The sequence below is a fragment of the Dendropsophus ebraccatus genome, chromosome 13 (assembly GCF_027789765.1).
Source record: "Dendropsophus ebraccatus isolate aDenEbr1 chromosome 13, aDenEbr1.pat, whole genome shotgun sequence".
Lineage (NCBI taxonomy): Eukaryota > Metazoa > Chordata > Amphibia > Anura > Hylidae > Dendropsophus > Dendropsophus ebraccatus.
The window spans coordinates 66,861,014-66,880,652 of NC_091466.1; the positions used below are offsets into that span (position 1 = coordinate 66,861,014).

At 45.8% G+C, this 19,639-nt stretch overlaps 1 protein-coding gene across 2 annotated transcripts in view; it reads left to right on the forward strand.

Moving 5' to 3' along the window:
• The window catches only part of CDC42BPB (CDC42 binding protein kinase beta), a 53,221-nt gene that overhangs the window by 29,479 nt on the left and 4,103 nt on the right, over positions 1-19,639 (forward strand). Inside the window, exons 19-36 of one of the 2 annotated variants that reach the window (XM_069950248.1) lie at positions 1,184-1,234; positions 2,901-3,049; positions 3,457-3,551; positions 3,643-3,716; positions 5,578-5,670; positions 6,988-7,065; positions 9,383-9,488; positions 9,977-10,113; positions 10,349-10,488; positions 11,588-11,669; positions 12,515-12,734; positions 12,988-13,050; positions 14,265-14,861; positions 17,178-17,275; positions 17,357-17,441; positions 17,581-17,701; positions 17,787-17,904; positions 19,494-19,611. In XM_069950248.1, coding sequence (XP_069806349.1) covers positions 1,184-1,234; positions 2,901-3,049; positions 3,457-3,551; positions 3,643-3,716; positions 5,578-5,670; positions 6,988-7,065; positions 9,383-9,488; positions 9,977-10,113; positions 10,349-10,488; positions 11,588-11,669; positions 12,515-12,734; positions 12,988-13,050; positions 14,265-14,861; positions 17,178-17,275; positions 17,357-17,441; positions 17,581-17,701; positions 17,787-17,904; positions 19,494-19,611 — 2,425 coding nt within the window. The remainder of the gene's footprint in view (positions 1-1,183; positions 1,235-2,900; positions 3,050-3,456; positions 3,552-3,642; positions 3,717-5,577; positions 5,671-6,987; positions 7,066-9,382; positions 9,489-9,976; positions 10,114-10,348; positions 10,489-11,587; positions 11,670-12,514; positions 12,735-12,987; positions 13,051-14,264; positions 14,862-17,177; positions 17,276-17,356; positions 17,442-17,580; positions 17,702-17,786; positions 17,905-19,493; positions 19,612-19,639) is intronic. The other variant, XM_069950249.1, reaches the window with a different exon arrangement.

Genomic DNA, 19,639 nt, shown 5'->3' on the forward strand with positions numbered 1-19,639 from the left:
TATTTAAGGACATTAGTGTAGCTTATGGGAAGAATAGCGTAATGATGATACGGGAATAGAAATAACTATCTGCTTGTTCTTGTATGTTAAGTGAAGTTGGGGTAGGAGTAACATAATACCATAGGCCTAATCACAGCAGCACAAAGTATTTCAGGAGAGTAATATGTTGATTGTGTAGGTCATAAGTCTCTGCACAGAGTATTTAAGTAACCTGTCACCCCCCTCTCTACACAGCTGTAAAGCCTAAATTTTGCAGTTTTCATAGCATACTTCATGGCCACTGCATCACTTTGCCCTGCCCACATTGGCACTGTAGTGCCTGCCCCCTCCATGACGTCATTGGCCAAGTCTATGCCCCGCCCCCTCGGTGGGCATTAAAATGGGCTGGCCTAGAGGGGGGGAGCCTAGACCTCTAGGCCGGCCCATTCCAGTGGCCGCAGAGGGAGCGGGGTCAATGACGTCACAGAAGGGGAGGCTTCTACAGCACTGATGTGGGTGTGAAGAATTGGCGACCGTGAAGCCATCCCGGGTGGCACAATCCACCAACGATAAAAAGCATTTTTCACAGAACCAAGCACCAAGAAATCTGTTATAATGTAAAGTATAAAAACTGCATAATTTGAGCTTTAAATGGGTACTCCGTCCTGGGGGCTTTTTTTTTATATGGGCGGGGAGGAGGTGGCTGAGGGCAACAATGTCCACTCATCTCCCCGGGTTCCAGCGGCGGGTCCTGTATCCCGGCGCTCTGGTCCCCGCTGCCCGGCCGCTTCCTGGTGTCTGACGCGGGCTCGAGACAGAGGGATCCCGCCTCTGTTACTGACAGGCTGAGCGGACTTGAAACGTCACGTCTCGAGCCTGCTTCAGACACCAGAAAGCGGCCGGGCAGCGGGAACCGGACCGCCGTTGGAAACGGGGAAGTGAGTGGATGTCGTTGCCCTCAGCCACCTCCTCCCTGGCCATATAAAAAAAAAAGCCCCCAAGCTGGAGTACCCCTTTAATGCTGTGTAGAGAAGTCCTCATGCAGAAAGGGGCTATCCTTTTAAGAGCAGAGTGTGCTGTTCTCTTGATAGCTTACCTAGTGGAGGGAGCAGGGTTTCCAGCAGCACAAAGTATTTCAGGAGGGTAATAGGTAAATTGTAGTTTTTATCCTTGGTAACTTCTTATGTTCTGATTGTTGCTTTAGCCTGAGATGTCATTTCAGCAAGGCCTGGCCCCTTACAGTTCAGACCGGCTGGTGAGTGCTGGTGGGGCGGCCCCCCCATACCCTATAGCGGTGGTGGATATCTCTCTCCAGATCCCAGCCGTCACAGCTGGGTGACAATCCTGCATGCCTCATTACTCTACAGACAAGATCCACAATACCCATGTCTCCTTAAGAAGCCTTCCTCTTAGGATGAGAACCCGTCCTTGAGTCGTCCACTTCTGTCAAGTGGCTGGAGATTCTTGTCACTTGTTATGGTGACGGCCATTTTGCTGCATATGTAATTCAGGAAGCTGGAAGCTACCTGAGACAACAGAGGAGGACGACCCAAGGAGGCCGAATTGGGATTTAACAGAAAAATAGTAATTCATTTCTTCTCCTGGAGGATTTGGTTCCTTTTCCTTTGTCTCTGGTGTTGGGGATCTGAATCGGTGGATGTTGGTGATGTCGGTGTAAATCTGGTGTTGGTCTTGTCATCGTCTTATGATCTGTAATAATGTTAGATTGCAATGTACGTAAATGGCAAGCTACTTAAAGGAACTTGTCACAAGGGTGTAGGGGTGGTATCACTTTGCATTGAGAAAAGCAGCTGCCCTTGGCCTAGTTAGTCATGAGATTAAAGGCATAATGTGATGGCTATGGCCTATTGAGCTGAATGGGAAGTGATCAGCTGCTGCCAGACACTCCTTGTACACTCATTGTACAGTGTTACACTTCTACTCTTACTGTAGTTTCCAACCTGTTGCTTTCCAGCTGTTGAAAAACTACAGCCTCAAGCATGCTGGTAGTTGTAGTTTTGCAACAGCTGGAGAGGTAGAACACCATTGGTGTAGTGTGTATAATGCAGGACAAGACCATGTCATAGGCCCCTTGGACAGGTCTACAAATTCCATCCAAAATTCAAGCATAACTGTAATTTCAGGGTAATTTTTTTTTTTCAAAACAATAAATATCTATAGTGCAAGCGATTTTAAGAAACTCTGTAATAGGTTTTATTTACCAAAAGAGTTTACTTTTGTACTGAAAAATCTGATTTACTAGCTCCCCCCTGACTCCAGAAGAAGCAGGATTTCTGTGTCCATTATGCTCTATGGAGAGGGGAGGGGTTGAGAGGACTGAGTGAGCACGGAGCAGTCCTGCACAGCACAACACCCTGCAGTCTTCTCTCAGCAAGTTCCTAGATAAGCACTGACCTTTCTGACCCCTGAATCCAGCGTTTTAGGTGCCCAGACAGTCTACAAACAGCTGACCTTCATGTCTCCTCTTCCTGCTCCCTCATCTCCCTCAACCCCTCCCCCCTCCATAGGAAATAATGAACACAGCAGAACCAGTCTTCACTGGCTTCTTTGTAATGAAGACTGCTTTGCCTGATAATGTACAGATAAGAAGTGAGGGGGGAGGCTGGGAAACTGCTTTTTGAGTACAGAAAGAGATTTTTTGCCTAATAAAATCTATTATAAAGTTTCTTAAATTCGCTTATACTACTGATTTCTGTAAAAAAAAAAAAAAAAAGGGTCCAGCGACAGAAATCTAATGTGGATGGACTCAGCAGCTAGAGTTGAGGGCCCCTTATTGTTACCATTGTATAGAAAAGGCCACCACACCTGGTGACCATCAGCATTGATCAGCGGGTGGCAGTGGTAAGGTTCCTACATGGAGTCTCAGGTTATGTTATACAATTACATGATGATCTCTACAGGATCCGCTCTGGAAGGTCCGAAGAAGCCAGAAGCTGGACATGTCAGCGCGGCTGGAGCTGCAGTCTGCCCTGGACGCCGAACTACGCGCCAAACAGATGGTGCAGGAGGAGCTGAGGAAGGCGAAAGACTCCAACATCTCATTCGAGAAGTAAGAAGGGGTCTGGTTTTAGGAGTCGAACAACTTTCCATAGACAAGAATTGGAAACCATATTTGTCAGACTATAACTCCCAGGGGATAAGCTGCATCATCATGTATGGTAACTGCTTATCCCCCCCATAGAAATAATAAGCCTAGTCTGGAAAGAAGCCTCCTTTATATACCATTACATGATACACCCAGTCTGGAAAGAAGCCTCCTTTATATACCATTACATGATACACCCCAGTCTGGAAAGAAGCCTCCTTTATATACCATTACATAGCATAAAGCTACACAGGGAGGACTTATCCTATGCAGGCAGAAAGCTGGATGCTTGTTAGCAGGCTTGCTGACTGTCTCCAGTGCCATGGCCACAACTCTATTGGTGCTTATATAGTCACTTATTTATTTTTTAGCAAGCTAAAGGAGGCAGAGGCCAAAAACAAGGAGCTCCTGGAAGAAATGCAAAGTCTAAAGAAGAAACTGGAGGAGAAAATGAGAGATGATGGCGGTCAGTGGGTCTCCTGAGTATCTCAGTTTATCCGGTGGGCCTCAGGTTTTCTGCTTCTTCGCTCTTATTCTGTTTCTTCCTTCTGATTCAGGTCTTAAGCTCCCGGACTTCCAGGACTCCATCTTTGAGTACTTCAACACCTCCCCCCTGCCGCACGATCTAAGGGTGAGTACATGGCCACATCTATAGAAACCACATTTACCAAGACTCCCATCACTGCACACTTCATAGAAGACCATGTGACTTGGGGTCCATTTACACAGAAAGATTATCTGACAGATTATATGCCAAAGATTTGAAGCCTAAGCCAGGAACGTACAGTGTTTAAAAAGAGGAGAAATCTCAGGCTTTCCTGTATGACCTGATCTCGGTTTATAGTCTGTTTCTGGCTTTGGCTTCAAATCTTTGGCAGCTAATCTGTCAGATAATCTTTCTGTGTAAAATGGACCCTAATTGTGCATTTACACAGGCAGATTTATCTGACAGATTTTTGAAGCCAAAGCCAGGACCAGACCATAAACAGGGAACGGGTCATAAAGGAAAGATGTGAGATTTCTCCTTTTTTCAAATCCATTCCTGGTTTTGGCTTCCAAAATCTGTCAGATAAATCTACCTGTGTAAACGCACCATTAGTCATCAGGTTCTGCTACAATCTCTGTGTTTGCTGTCAGTAAATGGAAATACTTAACAGTACCCATCCTGGCCAGCTTACACAGCTGCAGTTTGTTTCACTGCATCAGTTTATATCATGTTTGGTAAGCTAGACAGCAGCACAAAGCACTTGCTTATTCTTGTAGTTCGCTACAATGTACCAGTGTAGGTAAGACTAGGGCTACACAGTGCAACATACCCCCACAACGCCCACATACTGTTAGTTAATGCAGTTGCATGAATCCAATTCTTTACCATTTTAGCACAATATGATTTGTAATGGTTCAACATGTCACCTCGTAGCCCTTGCCTAACTGTGTTTGAGCTGTTAGGACCAAAGACAGGTGTAACAAATGGTCATCCTTGGTCCAGCTCCAGTGCAAGTGAATGGGGTCTCTGAAGGTCCTTTACATGCATGGGCATAAGATACAGTCCTCCTATTCACTGACAGCAAGCATAGATCTTTCCAATATCGTTCATAGTTCTCATTGTAGAAGGAGATTGCTGTGTGTTGTGGGTACCTAGTACTGATGTGTACTATCTGTCCCTCCATATCTGTCCCTGAAAAGGCTCCAGTGTCCACCTCCTCCACGTCCTCACTGCTAGCCTACTGGGAAGACGTAAGTCGCTCACCACCATGACCCCCTTGATAACCATTCAGATGACCTTTAACCTTTATTTAGACCCAGACGTCGTCACTAATTCCCACACTGATATTTTATCGCCGTCTCTAACATTCCGGGGAGCGGCCGTATTAGTTCATGTAATATTTGTTTAACCTTTCATTGTTCAGAGAATGTGGCGTCGGCCGGCAAAAGGTTATAACATTGATTATTCTACTACTTTACACGGCTCTGGATGGATTGCGATTGTTCACATCAGTCCAAGTGCAGCTCAGACATGCCATAGATATTAGTAGGGTTCTTTGGGCAAATCCAGACATTAGTACAATAGGATGCCATCTGATATGCTGGATGTTAGCCAATCCATTGTTTCATCTAGCGAAAAGCAGCGCCAGAGCCGCTTATCTATCAGTTGTATTAAATTAAAGGGGTATTCCCATCTTGTCATTTGCAATCATTATATAATTCACGGTGGTTTGACACCTGGGACCCTCACTGATCCTGAGACTAAAGTGGGTGCAACGTGCAGTCATTATCTGTCAGTGAAGTCTCAGGTGACCCCCCTAAACCTGTCATGAGCTTTAGGATAGGTGGGGTTCCCAGAGAGGTCCTTGTGATATACTACCCCTTTACAAGGTGAGGCTACCCCTACAGCTTTGGCTAAATACTTAGGAGACCATTGATGTCTATGGCAGATTGATCCCCAGTTTGTAAGTACCGTACTGTAACATACCATTTGTCTCATCCCACAGTCCAGTATGATCAGCGACCATGAGATCTCTACACCCAAAGCCGACGCCTCCCCATCACTTCTAGCACCTTCAAGTCAAGAACAGCAGCCAGAGGTAAGGATGTGTTTGGTTTATGGTTGGTGTCTTACATCTGTGCCCACCGAATGGCTTTGCCAGGCCCAACTGCGGAGCTTATATAGTACTAAATCTTCAGGAATTATTCCTATTGCAATACGCATAGGATCTAGGATAGGGATGGGGAATCTCCGGCTGTTGCAGAACTACAATTCCCATCATGCCTAGTCAGCCAAAGCTAAAGCATGATGGGAATTGTAGTTTTGCAACAGCTGGAGGGCTAAAGGTTCCCCATCCCTGCTGTAACCTATGACTCTCCAGATGTTGTAGAACTCCCTTCATGCCCCTATGTAGGACCACTATAAATTGGGGAACCCTGTTCTAGAACATTACCAACACTTAATAACCGTAGAGTTTCCATCTCTGAGCCACCTAGTTTTCCAACCTTTGCCTGTCAGGACATGCTGGGAGTTGTAGTTTTACAAACTTTCCTCAAGATACACTGTGAACGTAGCTCGATGCATTTACTTGACCTGTTTGATAAATCCATTACACCTAGTACACGAATGGGGAACCTTCAACCCTCCTGCTGTTGCAAAACTAAATTGTAGTTTTGCAACAGCTGGAGCACGGAAGGTTTCCCATCCCCGATCTAGTGCATTGACGCCTCACTAGGGCTGGGCGATTAATTCGATTAATTTGCCCAGAATTTTAGATTTTTTGTGAAAATCGTAAATTCGATTTTCACAAAAAATCATTGCAGGCGGCATGGTACAGTGTGGGCGGGTGGCGGAACAGTCCGGAGAGATGTGGCGCGGGCGACTTCCCAGGAGCTGCTTACCTGCCCCCTCCTCTTACACACAGCATCCCGCTCCGCAGTCTCTGGATCGCATCTCGCTGTACAGCTCCAGTAATCCCCCTATTCTGCAGTCCCTGCTGCCTCCAGAGACCGGGGACCTGCATGTGCACTCCTGCCCCAGTCACCCCCAGTCCCCCTCTGATGCCCCCAGTCTATCCTAAGCACAGGGGGAGCACTGTTACACTGGGAAGCAAATACAGTTGTCTCAAACGTCATTAGAATAGTAATAGTAAAACGTAATAGACGCGAGAAAAATTTTAAGTTTGTTTAGCAAAAATAAAAAAAAATCGAGATTTCAATCGAGAATCGTCCCAAAAAAAAATAAATAGCGAGATTTTATTTTTTTGCCATATAGCCCATTTTCCCTAACAAGCTCGGCCTTATTTCCTACTAATTTTATTGGTTTATTTTTATAGTATTATATTGATTTTTAAATCATTGGCGCCTCATCTGTTACATGGAGGTTACTGTATTAATAAATGTTTCTTTTAATGCAGGAGGTTATAAGAACTCAACCTCGGACGCCCCCGGCCCCGTCACCAACATTTACACCAATGTCCAGCTCTGCTCCAAAGGTGCGTCCTGTCCAGGGGGGAAGGTTACTTTAGATTCTGAAGAACTGAGATTAAAGGGCCTTTTACACGGACCAATTATCGTGCAATAAATCAATTGAATTTAAATGATCTACTGGTGTAAACTCGGGAACGATCACTGTTGTTGGCAGCATATAGATATGAACGCAATTACAATGTTAAATATGCTCGCATTGACGACTTTTCTTAGGGATTTATCCCTTTGTCTAAACACCTATCATTTAAAGGAAAAAAAACGTAGCTTGTGTTTTTTGGCAACGAATTTTGCCATTTGCCCAAAGAATTGACATGTCAACAATAGAGGCCTCACTTATCAGCTGCTGTATGTCCTGCAAGAAGTGGTGTATTCTTTCCTGGCTGACACAGTGCTCTCTGCAAGAGAGGTTTTCCATGGGGAATTCTGGACAGTTCCTGACATGGACAGACATGGCAGCAGAGAGCACTGTGTCAGACTGAAAAGAATAAACCACTTCCTGCAGGACATACAGCAGCTGATAAGTACTGGAAAACTGGAGATGGTTAAATAGAAGTAATTTACAAATCTATATAACTTTCTGATACCAGTTGATTTGAAAGGAAAAAAAAATCACTGGACAGCCCCTTTAACATTACTTAAAATGCAAAGTGGCGCTTTTCTTTTAAACTTCCTGGTTTCTGAGAGCGCTGTATACCTTTTAGGTCTCCAGACCGTTTACCCTCATCCTGGTTTTGTTCCCAGCGCCCAATGATATCTGGTAGTAAATCAGCTGAGGAGATGAGAACACAAGCTCTTCATCTCCTCTGTGCTGACACAATGTTCTCGCCCTATGTCAAGGGAGCGATATTGTGTGGCGGGGGAGGCGTGCGTCTTCCTGCACCTCTCTGTAGTCAGCACAGCCTCAGCCAGGAAGCCGCCTATAAATGTGTCTGTCAGGGGGCAGTTCTCCCTCCGTTTCCCATGATTATTATATAACCTTAGCGATGTTCAGCAGATTATTAGCATAGGTAACTGTGCACACTGCTTCACAGCCCTTCAGGTATGTATCCATTGGTTTACATGGGACATTTCCCCCTAAGCATCTCTCCAGTGAGAGGCTGAAATATCCGTATAGTGTATATATTGTCTGTATCTATGGGCTGAGCTGTAATAGTTAGTGTTGAGTGAATCTGTCAAACCTGCAGGCTTCGGCAAGGTTCTATGAACCTGAACGCTTGGCATTTGATTTCTCATTTTGATATTCCTTTGTCAGGCTCTGCCACATCGGTTTACTAATACTCTCATAGATTGTGAAAATTTATGGTGCGTTTACACAGAGATTTATCTGACAGATTTTTGAAGCCAAAGCCAGGAATGGATTGGAAAAGCCTTTCCTTTTATGACCTGTTCTCTATTTATAGTCTGTTCCTGGCTTAGGCTGCATTTATTTGACAGATTTTTGAAGCCAAAGGGCCCTATTCCACGGGACGATTATCTTTCAGATAATCCTTAAATTGTTCTGAACTAAGCGATAACCGTTTGGTTAAATAGCAGTTAACGATTAAACAACGAAGGCAAAATCGTTGATCGCTTAATAAGGTCTGGACCTATTTTTATTGTTGCTCGTTTGCAAATCGTTTGCATGGAATACGTTGTTCGGTCGTTCGCAGTAGCGGCGGCAAGACGACCGCAAGAGCGATCATAAGTAACGATCATCGTTCCGTGTAAATAGGTTAACGATTTCAGGTCGTTCGCAATAGCGGTCTTTTTTTAGATTGTTTTAGATTGTTTATCGTTAACGATTACGCAAACGATAATCTTTCTGTGGAATAGGGCCGGATCCTATTACAAGGAGCAATTTTTTTTTTAACGGATAACGACAAACGATTGCAAACGAGATTGTTTATCGTTAACCTGAAATCGTTCACCATATTACACAGGACGATAGTCGTTAGTTACGATCGTTACTATGATCGGTTATTCCTTCTGATCCCAGCAAAACAATGAACAATGCAATTACACTGAACGAATAGTGAAAAAATGCGGAACTTGAACAAACGTGGAATTACAGCAAACGATTAACTATAATTATAGGTTCAGATCTAAATCAACGACATACAAACGATTTTTCGATCATTGCCTGAAATTACACAGAACGATTATCGTTTAAATTCGACCTATATAACGATTTTTCACCCGATAATCGTCCTGTGCAATAGAAACTTTTAGTCTAGTAATCCAGGACCCCAGCTATAGGATGTCAGGTGATCAGTTATATTGTGCTACTTTCCATGATGGCATTTAAGTAAAACACTTGTTTTTGTGTTGTTGTTTTGTCCTCAGCCCAAGGCTCATCAGCTCACAATCAAGTCTTTCACAAGCCCCACACAGTGTTCCCACTGCACCTCCCTCATGGTGGGATTAGTACGACAAGGCTTCTCCTGTGAAGGTTGGTGCAGGGCATCAAAGGGTTAGAAATACAAGGCTGGATTCTTACATAAATGGTGCCCCATTCAATGTCCATAGGGTTGTGTAAGGTATTGCAGCTCAGTCTTTCACCTCAATGGAGCTGAGCTGTAATTCTAGACACAGCCTATGGATAGTTCTGGTGCTGTGTGTGCGGTTCTGGAGAACCTATATGTCAGGGCTCTCCAGCTGGTACAAAACTGCATCTCCTACGCAGAGCATGCTGGGAATTATAGTCTTGCCATATTTGCTTGTCATAGCGTTCTGGGAATTGTACTTTTGCACAATGAAGTCATACTTGCAGACTTAGTTGGGGCATGCTGAGAATTTTGCTTCAGTCAAGGCATGATAGGAGTTGAAGTTTTGCCACAGCTAAAGAGCCATAGGTCGGGGGATGCTGGTGTATATGGAATGAGTGCAGGTATGATGTTGACTAGATCGGATGTAAAATCCTTTTATTAATTTTTTTAGTGTGTCCATTTGCCTGTCACGTGTCCTGTAAGGATCTCTCCCCACAAGTCTGTCCCATTCCAGCTGAGCAGTCTAAAAGGCCTCTGGGGGTGGATGTGCAGCGCGGCATCGGGACGGCCTATAAGGGCTATGTCAGGGTAAGTGACTTAAAGGGAACAGGACAATCTTTAAGTTGAAAGCAACACACAATGGATTTATTGTGCGATGTCATGAAATCCTAAAACTATGATTTCATGATGACCCACAATAAATCCTTTGTGTGTAGCAGTCAACATAAAGATTTCTAATAACTGTGAGATCCCTACTAAGTAGTTTCCCAGCTTGTTGCCTATAGGGTGGCTTCAGCATCCTTTATGATGTACTTCTTGACAGATCCCAAAGCCGACAGGTGTGAAAAAAGGCTGGCAGAGGGCATACGCAGTGGTGTGCGACTGTAAACTCTTTCTGTATGATGTAGCCGAAGGCAAATCTACGCAGCCCGGAGTCGTGGCGAGCCAAGTGGTGGACCTCAGGTACGTGACATCCCCCAATTCCTCCTTCCCTGGGATGATAACAAGGAACAATAGCTTGCATTAAGTCACCCAGTAGTTGCAGAAAGGCTAGATTTTTGGGGGTAATATCCCTTACAGTTGCTTCGATTACTACTGTGCATGCATAAATACAGGTTCCCATACTATGGCTCCCCATCTATTGACAAACTACAACTTCCGACATGCTAGGAGTTGTTTTTACAACAGTTTAATGGGCATTGGTTGGGGACCACGCATATCACATATCATTTGCTTGCTGTTGTCCCCCAATCTGGCTTTCCACCTGTTGCAAAATGACTATTACCAGTATGCTGACAGATTATCTGCCAAAGATTTGAAGCCAAAATCAGAAACAGACTATAAACAGAGATCAGGTCATAAAGGAAAGACTGGGATTTCTCTTCTGAAATACTTTGTGCTGCTGTGATTAGGCCTATGGTATTATGTTAGGGCCCTTTTACACGGAAAGATTATCTGACAGATTATCTGCCAAAGATTTGAAGCCAAAGCTAGGAATGGACTATAAACAGAGAGCAGGTAAAAAAGGAAAGCCTGAGATTTCTCCTCTTTTCAGATCCATTCCTGGCTTTGGCTTCAAATCTTTGTCAGATAATCTGTCAGATAATCTTTCTGTGTAAATGGACCCTAAAGGCCCTATTTCACCAACAGATCTGACAGATTATCTGCCAAAGATTTGAAGCCAAACCCAGGAGTGGATTTGAAAAGAGGAGAAATCCAGTCTTTCTTTAATGACCTGTTCTCTGATTATAGTCTGTTCCTGGGATTGGCTTCAAATCTTTGGCAGATAATCTGTCATCAGATCTGTTAGTGGAATAGGGCCTTAAGAATGGCAAGCATTACTAGACAATGTGCTTATATCAGTTTTCCCCAATCTGGATCTGTTCAGCCGCTGTGAAACTACAGTTCCCAGCATGATGGGATTGTAGTTTTTAACAGCTGAACTGGACAAACAAGGCATAGACCGTACTAACAATAAGTGGTATAGAACACCCAGTTTAGCTGTGACCCGATCTTCCCTCCTCGGTGGACTCAACCTTTTTGCCTTCTTTGCTTTAACCAGAGATGAGGACTTCTCCGTGAGTTCAGTCTTGGCGTCAGATGTGATTCACGCCACCCGCAAGGACATTCCCTGCATATTTAGGGTACGTGTCATATGGATCTTCTTTCGCTAACACATGCGTCTGGCCGGGCGTCAAGCATGAAGAAGCTCATTTTCTAATCGCATTAGCTGTGGTGTTCGATGGCAGGAAGGTTGGGCCGGGGTGTGATCTTTATTTGTGAATTTTGAAGTTTTTACCTTTTGGATTAGAGGTAATAGGGGGTGGGGTCTTGAGTGGGGAGCCACCTTTATATTACAACATATGGCCGCCTAGGGGAAGGGTTTACTCAACATTATTGGTGTGCAGACTAAAGGTCGTATTACACGGCACAATTTTCCGGGAGAAACGAGCGCCAACCTTGTGCCTCGTTCCCCGCTCACTGCCTGTGCTATTACACACAAACATCGAGTGGGGAGGAGCGATCCTAAGATTATTAAAGTCAGCGGTGGTCTGCCGATGGAGTGACGAACAGCGCAGCGTCGCTGATTAAAAGACCATGACCAAGACCTAAGCGTTAAACATGCGCTATTTCACAAAACGATTCTCAGCCAAGTAAGGCCAATAATAATTTTGTGTAATGTGGCCTATAAAGAGTTAGAAAAACAGAGCAGCTTTCTTCTAGGAACATTGCCCCTCCTGTTCACAGGTTATGCTTGGTATTGCAGCTGAGCTCCATTCATTGCAATGGATCTGAACTCTTATACCACACACGACCCATGGACAGGTATGACACTCTTTAATGGCAGAAGTAATGAGTGATCGCAGTGTCTACAATGTTTCCCAGTCTGTGGCTCTCCCGTTGTAGTTTTGCCACAGCTTTAGGAATCCGTGGTCTAGACTAATAAAATTATAGCAGACTAGTGATTTGTCTCTGTGTTCCTATGCAGGTCACAGCCTCTCTTCTAGGGGCACCTTCGAAGACCACGACTTCTCTGCTCATCCTCACAGAAAGCGAGAATGAGAAAAGAAAGTGGGTTGGGATCCTGGAAGGCCTGCAGTCCATCTTACAGAAGAACAACCTTAGGAACCAGGTGGTGCACTGCCCGCAAGAGGCGTACGACAGCACGCTGCCCCTCATCAAGACCATTGTGACTGCTGCCATCATAGGTATGTGCTGCACCTCCTATCAGTCAGATCAGCAGAGATCACTGCTATAGTACTGTCCTTTTTGATAATTGTGGGTCCATCCACTAGGACCCCCACTGATTACTATAGCAGGGGACCCAGCCCCCATACTCTTCTATCAACATGACTGCAGCTTGTATGGCGCAGCGGTGGAGCATAGAAGCTTCTGCTCCATAAAACTCTATGGAAGTAAGGAATTGACTGAGGAAATCTAATCACCTGTATTGTTGCTTAGATCGAGACCGGATAGCAGTCGGGACGGAAGAAGGACTGTACGTCATAGAGGTCACCAGGGATGGTAAGTGCTTTTCGTCATCCAAGGTCATGCCGCTTTCCACATTGCGTTGGCTATATTACAGTTCAGAGATGCATTCACAATTCAGAGCTGAAATTCCCAGTATTCCCTGCCTGCATTGGTGGAACCATAGAAAAAAACTATTAAATATCTCATCAGCCCCACCTTTTGCTAAAAAGAGGAATAACAGGTTAATTTTTCTGTAATGACATACCAGGTACTTCATAGAACGGAAATGACAACTTCGAGTATGCCCAGACCTCCTCTCAGCTGTGGTGGAAGTTGAAATTTTTAACATAACAATACATTGGTTCTACATCGAGCAGTGTTTCCCAGCCTGTGTCCCACCAGTTATGACTCAAAGCCTGCCAACATAACCTTGTCCGGACATGCTGGGAGTTGTAGTTTTGCAACATAATAATGTATTGCTTCTATATAGAACAATGTTTCTTTAGCCTGTGGCTCCCCAGCCTTTTTAAGGGTCCTATTCCGCGGGCCGAGGAGGGCCCGATCAACGATGTAAACGAGCGGCGATCTGCTAGATCGCCGCTCGTTTACTGGGCCTATTCCACGACCTGATCGTTGAGCGAGGGCTGCAGGGACATCGTTACCGATGTCCTTGCAGCATCATACATTACCTGTCCGGGCTTCTTCTCCGCGCTGTCTTCATTCCCGGGTCCCGCGTGCTCTATCTTCAGAATGGCCTGTAATTGGCTGAGCGCTCCGTCAGCTGACCGGCCATTCTGAAGATAGAGCGCGCGGGACCCGGGGATGAAGACAGCGCGGAGAAGAAGCCTGGACAGGTAATGTATGATGCTGCTGCTTGTCAAATCGTCGTTCGCCCGCCACGCACCGCTATTCAACTGTAGCGATGCGCGGTGGGAGAACGATGATTTTAGGTCTGGCCCTAAATGAACGATCAGCCGATGACACGATCATCGGCTAATCGTTCTCTCTATTTTACTGAACGATAATCGGCCGAATCGGGCCAAATGGGGCAGATCCGGCCGATTATCGTTACTGTGGAATAGGGCCCTAAAACTACAACTCCCATGCCAGTACAGCCTATATTGGCATGCTGAGAGTTGTGGTTTTCCAGCAGCTGGGTAACTACAGGTTGCAGGACCTCTGGTTTAAACTGTTTTATCCAGAAAGGTGTTTGGAGATGTTTCTTGTGAACAGACTTCCCCTTGTAACCTTCTGTACTGTTCTCGCAGTGATCGTCCGCGCTGCAGACTGCAAGAAGGTTTATCAGATCGAATTGGCTCCAAAGGAGAAGGTCGTCATCCTCGTCTGTGGCCGAAACCATCACGTCCACTTGGTCCCCTGGTCCTGCCTGGACGGCTCGGAGGGCAGCCTGGACATCAAGCTTCCAGAGAGCAAAAGCTGCCAGTTCATCACCATGGGAAGCCTGAAGAAGTCGGCCGCCTCATGTTTGTTTGTTGCGGTCAAACGTCAAATCTTCTGCTATGAGATCCAGAGAACTAAACCATTTCACAAGAAGTTCAGCGAGATCTCAGCCCCGGGGAACGTACAGTGGATGGCCGTGTTTAAGGACAAGCTTTGTGTCGGCTACCAGTCTGGGTTCTCCCTATTAAACATCCACGGAGATGGACCGCTTATAAACCTTGTCAGCCCTATGGACCCCTCTCTGGCATTTCTGTCCCAGCAGCCTATGGATGCTTTATGTGCAGTGGACCTTGGGAACGATGAATACTTGCTCTGCTTCAGTCAGATGGGAGTGTATGTGGATTCACAGGGACGGAGAACGCGATTGCAAGAGCTGATGTGGCCGGCCACTCCTATTACCTGCAGTAAGTATAGATCTAATGTGAGGGGGGAAACTGCATCGGCCACTAGGGGTGCAGAGGAGTATACACTTTTTATGGGAAATGCTTTAGGAAGCTCCCCCTAGTGGTGGCTGCCGGCTCCACTTTATGTATCTGTCTTCGGATCACATATTAGTTGAGAATTTTTCATCATACCATGTGACTGTGGTCATGTGATCGGTCATGCACCACCTCCCGGTCTTTTTTGCAACCATTTTAGGATTTATTGCCAAGACTAGAGATGAGCCAATCTCAAGCATGCTCTGGCTCATCCGAACCTTAGCGTGCAACATTTGATTACTGGTTGCTAAAGAAGTTGGATGTTTTCCAGGCAGCCCTAGGCCTGGATCCATCATCTCTAGCCACCGGGAGTCAAATGCTAAGAGTTTGTTTGGTGAAATGGAAGATACAGTAGTTTCGCTCATCTCTAGCCAAGATAATCCACACTAGAGGTGATGCTGCACATTGCTGAGAGACGCAGCATCCTCTACTTATCCCGGGATGTATTCTTTGGAGGGCCACAGCAGCTTTATAATAGTACGGATGCGTTCTAAGAAAGAAATGTCACATATGCTTGTGTTTCTGAAGAGGCAGCGGATCCAGTGTCCGTTCATCCCTATGAGAATACATCCCGCTGTGAGTATGTAAGTTAACCCCGCCCCCCCCCCCCCCCCCCATACATAATCTCCTCCCCGCTCCGGCTTGCTTCGGGGATTCCCGGTGTCTGCTAGTCCCGCCCAGCCAATCAGTGCACTGCCCCGCCGCAGCCACCTATTGGTTAAGCGGGACGTCCTGCCAAGAACCCCGAAGCAAACCTTAGCGGGGAGGAGGTGATGTATGCTCCAGGGGGTTAACTTACATATTCTCAGCAGGATGTCAAACCCGCTGCAAGTATTATTCTTATAGGAATGAACTGACACTGGGTCTGCAGCGGATTTCGCTGCGAATCCGCAGCGTGAGATCCGATGCAGATCCGGTGTGTGTGAAGGCACCCTTAAAGGGAACCTGTCACCCCCCGTGCCGGGGTGACAGGCTCCCGACCCCCCCGTTAGAGACCCCTATACTTACCTCATCCCGCCGGGTCCCGCTTCTGGATTCGGTCGGGTCCCGGAGATCTCAGCGGCTGCAGCCCGGCGCGCGCTGACAGATGAGTCCAACACTCATAGAGAATGACGGAGCGCTGGACTCTCCTGTCATTCTCTATGGGTGTTGGACTCATCTCTCAGCGCGCGCGCCCGGCTGCAGCGGCTGAGATCTCCGGGACCCGACCGAATCCAGAAGCGGGACCCGGCGGGATGAGGTAAGTATAGGGGTCTCTAACGGGGGGTCGGGAGCCTGTCACCCCGGTACGGGGGGTGACAGGTTCCCTTTAAGGGTTCATTGACACATACAGGATCTGCAACAGATTTGATGCTGTGTTCAGCAGATCCGCAGCAGAAAGTCCGCTGCTATACAGTGTGTGTGCAGCTACCCTAATAGATTGTATATACCTGTTCTACAGTCACCGCTCCCCAGCCTGACATAACTGATAACAGAACGATAGATTGTATTTCATCCTTACTACTATGTTGATCATCATTCAAAATTTAGGATCACCGTTTCCATGTGTTATCAGGTCTCATCATGTGACCTCTCCAGCCAATCACACATCAGCTTGCAGTCATGGAATTTTAAGGGTCCTGCTCCAATAATGGGGATCATAGCAAATGTCTGATCCCTGCCGCTTAAGCACAGAGATGCCGTGAGCAAAGATTTCTGAGGACAGGCGGCACTGTGGACACATTTATGTGCGGACAGCACCAGGTCCATTTAAAGGGGTTGTCCAGGATTAGAAAAAAACATAGCTACTTTCTAACAAAACAAAGCGCCACCCCTGTTCTTTGGTTGTGTTTAGCTCCATTCACTTTAGTTAATGTTTCAAGAAGTGTAGTCTTGGATAACTCCTTTAAAGGGATTGATAATATATATGTGTGATGCTTGGGGTCTGACTTGCATCTCAAGAATAGTGATTGCTGAGTGTTCTTTGTGAATTGTTTAGCTAGCACCCTTGTGTGGCCCCCCCACCCCATTTACTGCTATAGGGACTGACTGTGATAGCTGAGGGTAACAATCTGTCAGTCCCATAGCTGTGAATGGAGCGGTGACCACACAAGTGCACTATCTGCTCTATTCACAATGTCCTGCTCTGCTGATATATTCCTGTACATGTATTGTATTATCTGCAGAAGCGCCAAGGGAGGGAAATTCATCCCCCCCCCCCCATAAAGAACGTTCTATAAAAACCATGTTTTTCTCCTGTAGGTTGTAGCCCTTCCTATGTGACTGTCTACAGTGAATACGGCATCGATGTGTTTGACGTCCACTCTATGGAATGGGTGCAGACTATAGGACTTAGGAGGGTAAGATTAGCCCTACAGTAACTTCCTTCATGTATTTTATATACTTTTATATATAGTTTCTCATGCTATATTCCTTGACAGATCAAGCCATTAAATGTAGAAGGTACTCTCAACCTGTTGAACTCAGAGCCGCCTCGCCTCCTGTATCTGAAGAGCACATACTCAGGTTGGTGTTTATTTCCAATTCTACATATCATCATCCATGTGCACTCACAGTACTTAGTAATGGTGCGTACTGTCCTTACCCAGGTCTATCACCAGCCTATAACCTTACAAAGTATAACATCTTGTGTTTGATCTTACAGAAGGGGCCGCCCTGACAGTCCCAGAGACCTCCGATAATAGTAAGAAGCAGATGGTCAGAACCAGGAGTAAGCGGAGATTCGTGTTTAAGGTCCCGGAAGAAGAGCGACTGCAACAGCGAAGGTACGGCGGTCATGTGACTGGTTTTATTACTTACTGGTACCTCTTGTTTAGACTTTGCACTGATGAAATGCTCCTTGTATTGTAGAGAGATGCTTAGAGATCCTGAATTAAGGTCGAAGATGATCTCAAACCCAACCAATTTCAACCACGTGGCACATATGGGTCCTGGAGATGGGATGCAAGTCCTGATGGATCTCCCTCTGGTACAGTGTTACAGCTAATACTTAGTTTGTCCCCATTTAAAGGCAGAGCTGTATTCACAATTCTACCTTAACGGGAAACTATCAGCAGGTTCGTGCACACTCCCTGCAGCAGCATACCTTTCCGGCACCACTTTTCTTTTCTTAGTCGGTACCGCCGTTTTCAATCACTTTAATCAAAACAGTAATATGTGACTGGTGTTTGATTAAAGTTATTGAAAACAGGGGGACTGACTAAGGAAAGCTAAGGTACGCAGCTGCAAGAGCCTTCTGATGGTTTCCCTTTAAGCAAAGAGAAGTCATAGATGATTGTAACCGGGAAATGAAGGATGGATGCAATCCGGAAGGATGCAGTAATAATGGAGAAGTCTGAATACAGCTCTGGGTGTCACCATAAGCAGCCTTTCAGTGCTCTCTCTCTTGTTTCCTATGAACATGACAGAGTGAATGTCCTCCCTTACCGTCCTCTCGAAACTCTCTTCTGATCTCACCTCCTGCAAACTTTGAGCACGTCTATCACATGAACCCTGTCTCGGCCAACATCTATCTCCAGAGCGAGCTTAGTGTTCTGTCCTCTTCCTCCTCTTCTCCCTCTTTACCAAGGGTAGGAGAATCGGCAGCAGGAACCCCACCGATCCCTGCCGGCCCAAAACACCACAACTAACCAGAAGTAAAGGCAGCATGATGTGTATCTCACCTGGAAGCCAAATAACTCACCTTCTCCTCACAATCTGGATAGGGGAGCTCATTTTGCAGGACTTTCCCCTTTAAGGCTTTATGCACGTTGCATAAATAATACAGCGTCCCCCCCCCTTCTTGTGTCGCCACCACAGTAGGTGCGGTGTACACGTCATGCTGCATTTAGAATAATCATTTATGGATTTTAAGGCTCTTAACTTCCAGTTTGTTTTGACCTAGTAAAATTCCTTTAATTCAACAGTAATGTGATCTAGTGGATGTTCTGGATTATCAGACGGTCATAGATGGCTGCCCACACCGAAAAGTAACCTAAAAGCAAGACTTTAGTCTCATAATTCCTCGTCTCTGCTCACGTTCCAGACTACAGTGCAGTTTATATGGCGGATTATCAGATGTTGAATTAAAGGACATTTACAGGATAGGATGTCAGTTCCTTTAATCTTTTAACCCTTTCAACACTTCTGGTCTAATCCTATGGGACTGGTTATGAGTGACAGAGCGTGCTGTGACATGACACTGAGGTGCTAAGTGGCGTTCTTAAGGCATGTTCACAAGGCCATGTTGTTTGTTATAGAATCATGGATTTCATCCCCCTTTTTGGCGAATGGAAGTGTCACAGAAATTTCTGCAGTATGTGAACATGCCTTATAGCACAGTTGTCAAACTGCAGCCCTCCCGCTGTTGTAAAAGCTTTATATCTCCAGGTATGATGGGGGTTGTAGCTTTGCAACAGCTGGACAGCTGTAAGTTTTATGCCTGTGCTCTAGAGAGGCTTACACACCCAGTAGTATAGACTGTTCTGGCAGATGTATTGGTCTCTGAGAGTCGGAGCTCTGTTATCCTCCATAGTCTCCATATACATTGATACCAACCATATGATTTCTCCTCCTTAGACTGTCATGCATTCAACGCAAGAGGAAAATCCTCGGGAAAAATCACGTCCACCCTCCACCAACCTGGCTCGACAGCAGCAGCTAAGAAGCAGGTCCTACATCTCCTGGCCGTCTTCAGGTAAGGGGTCACCCATCTCAGGTCTTTT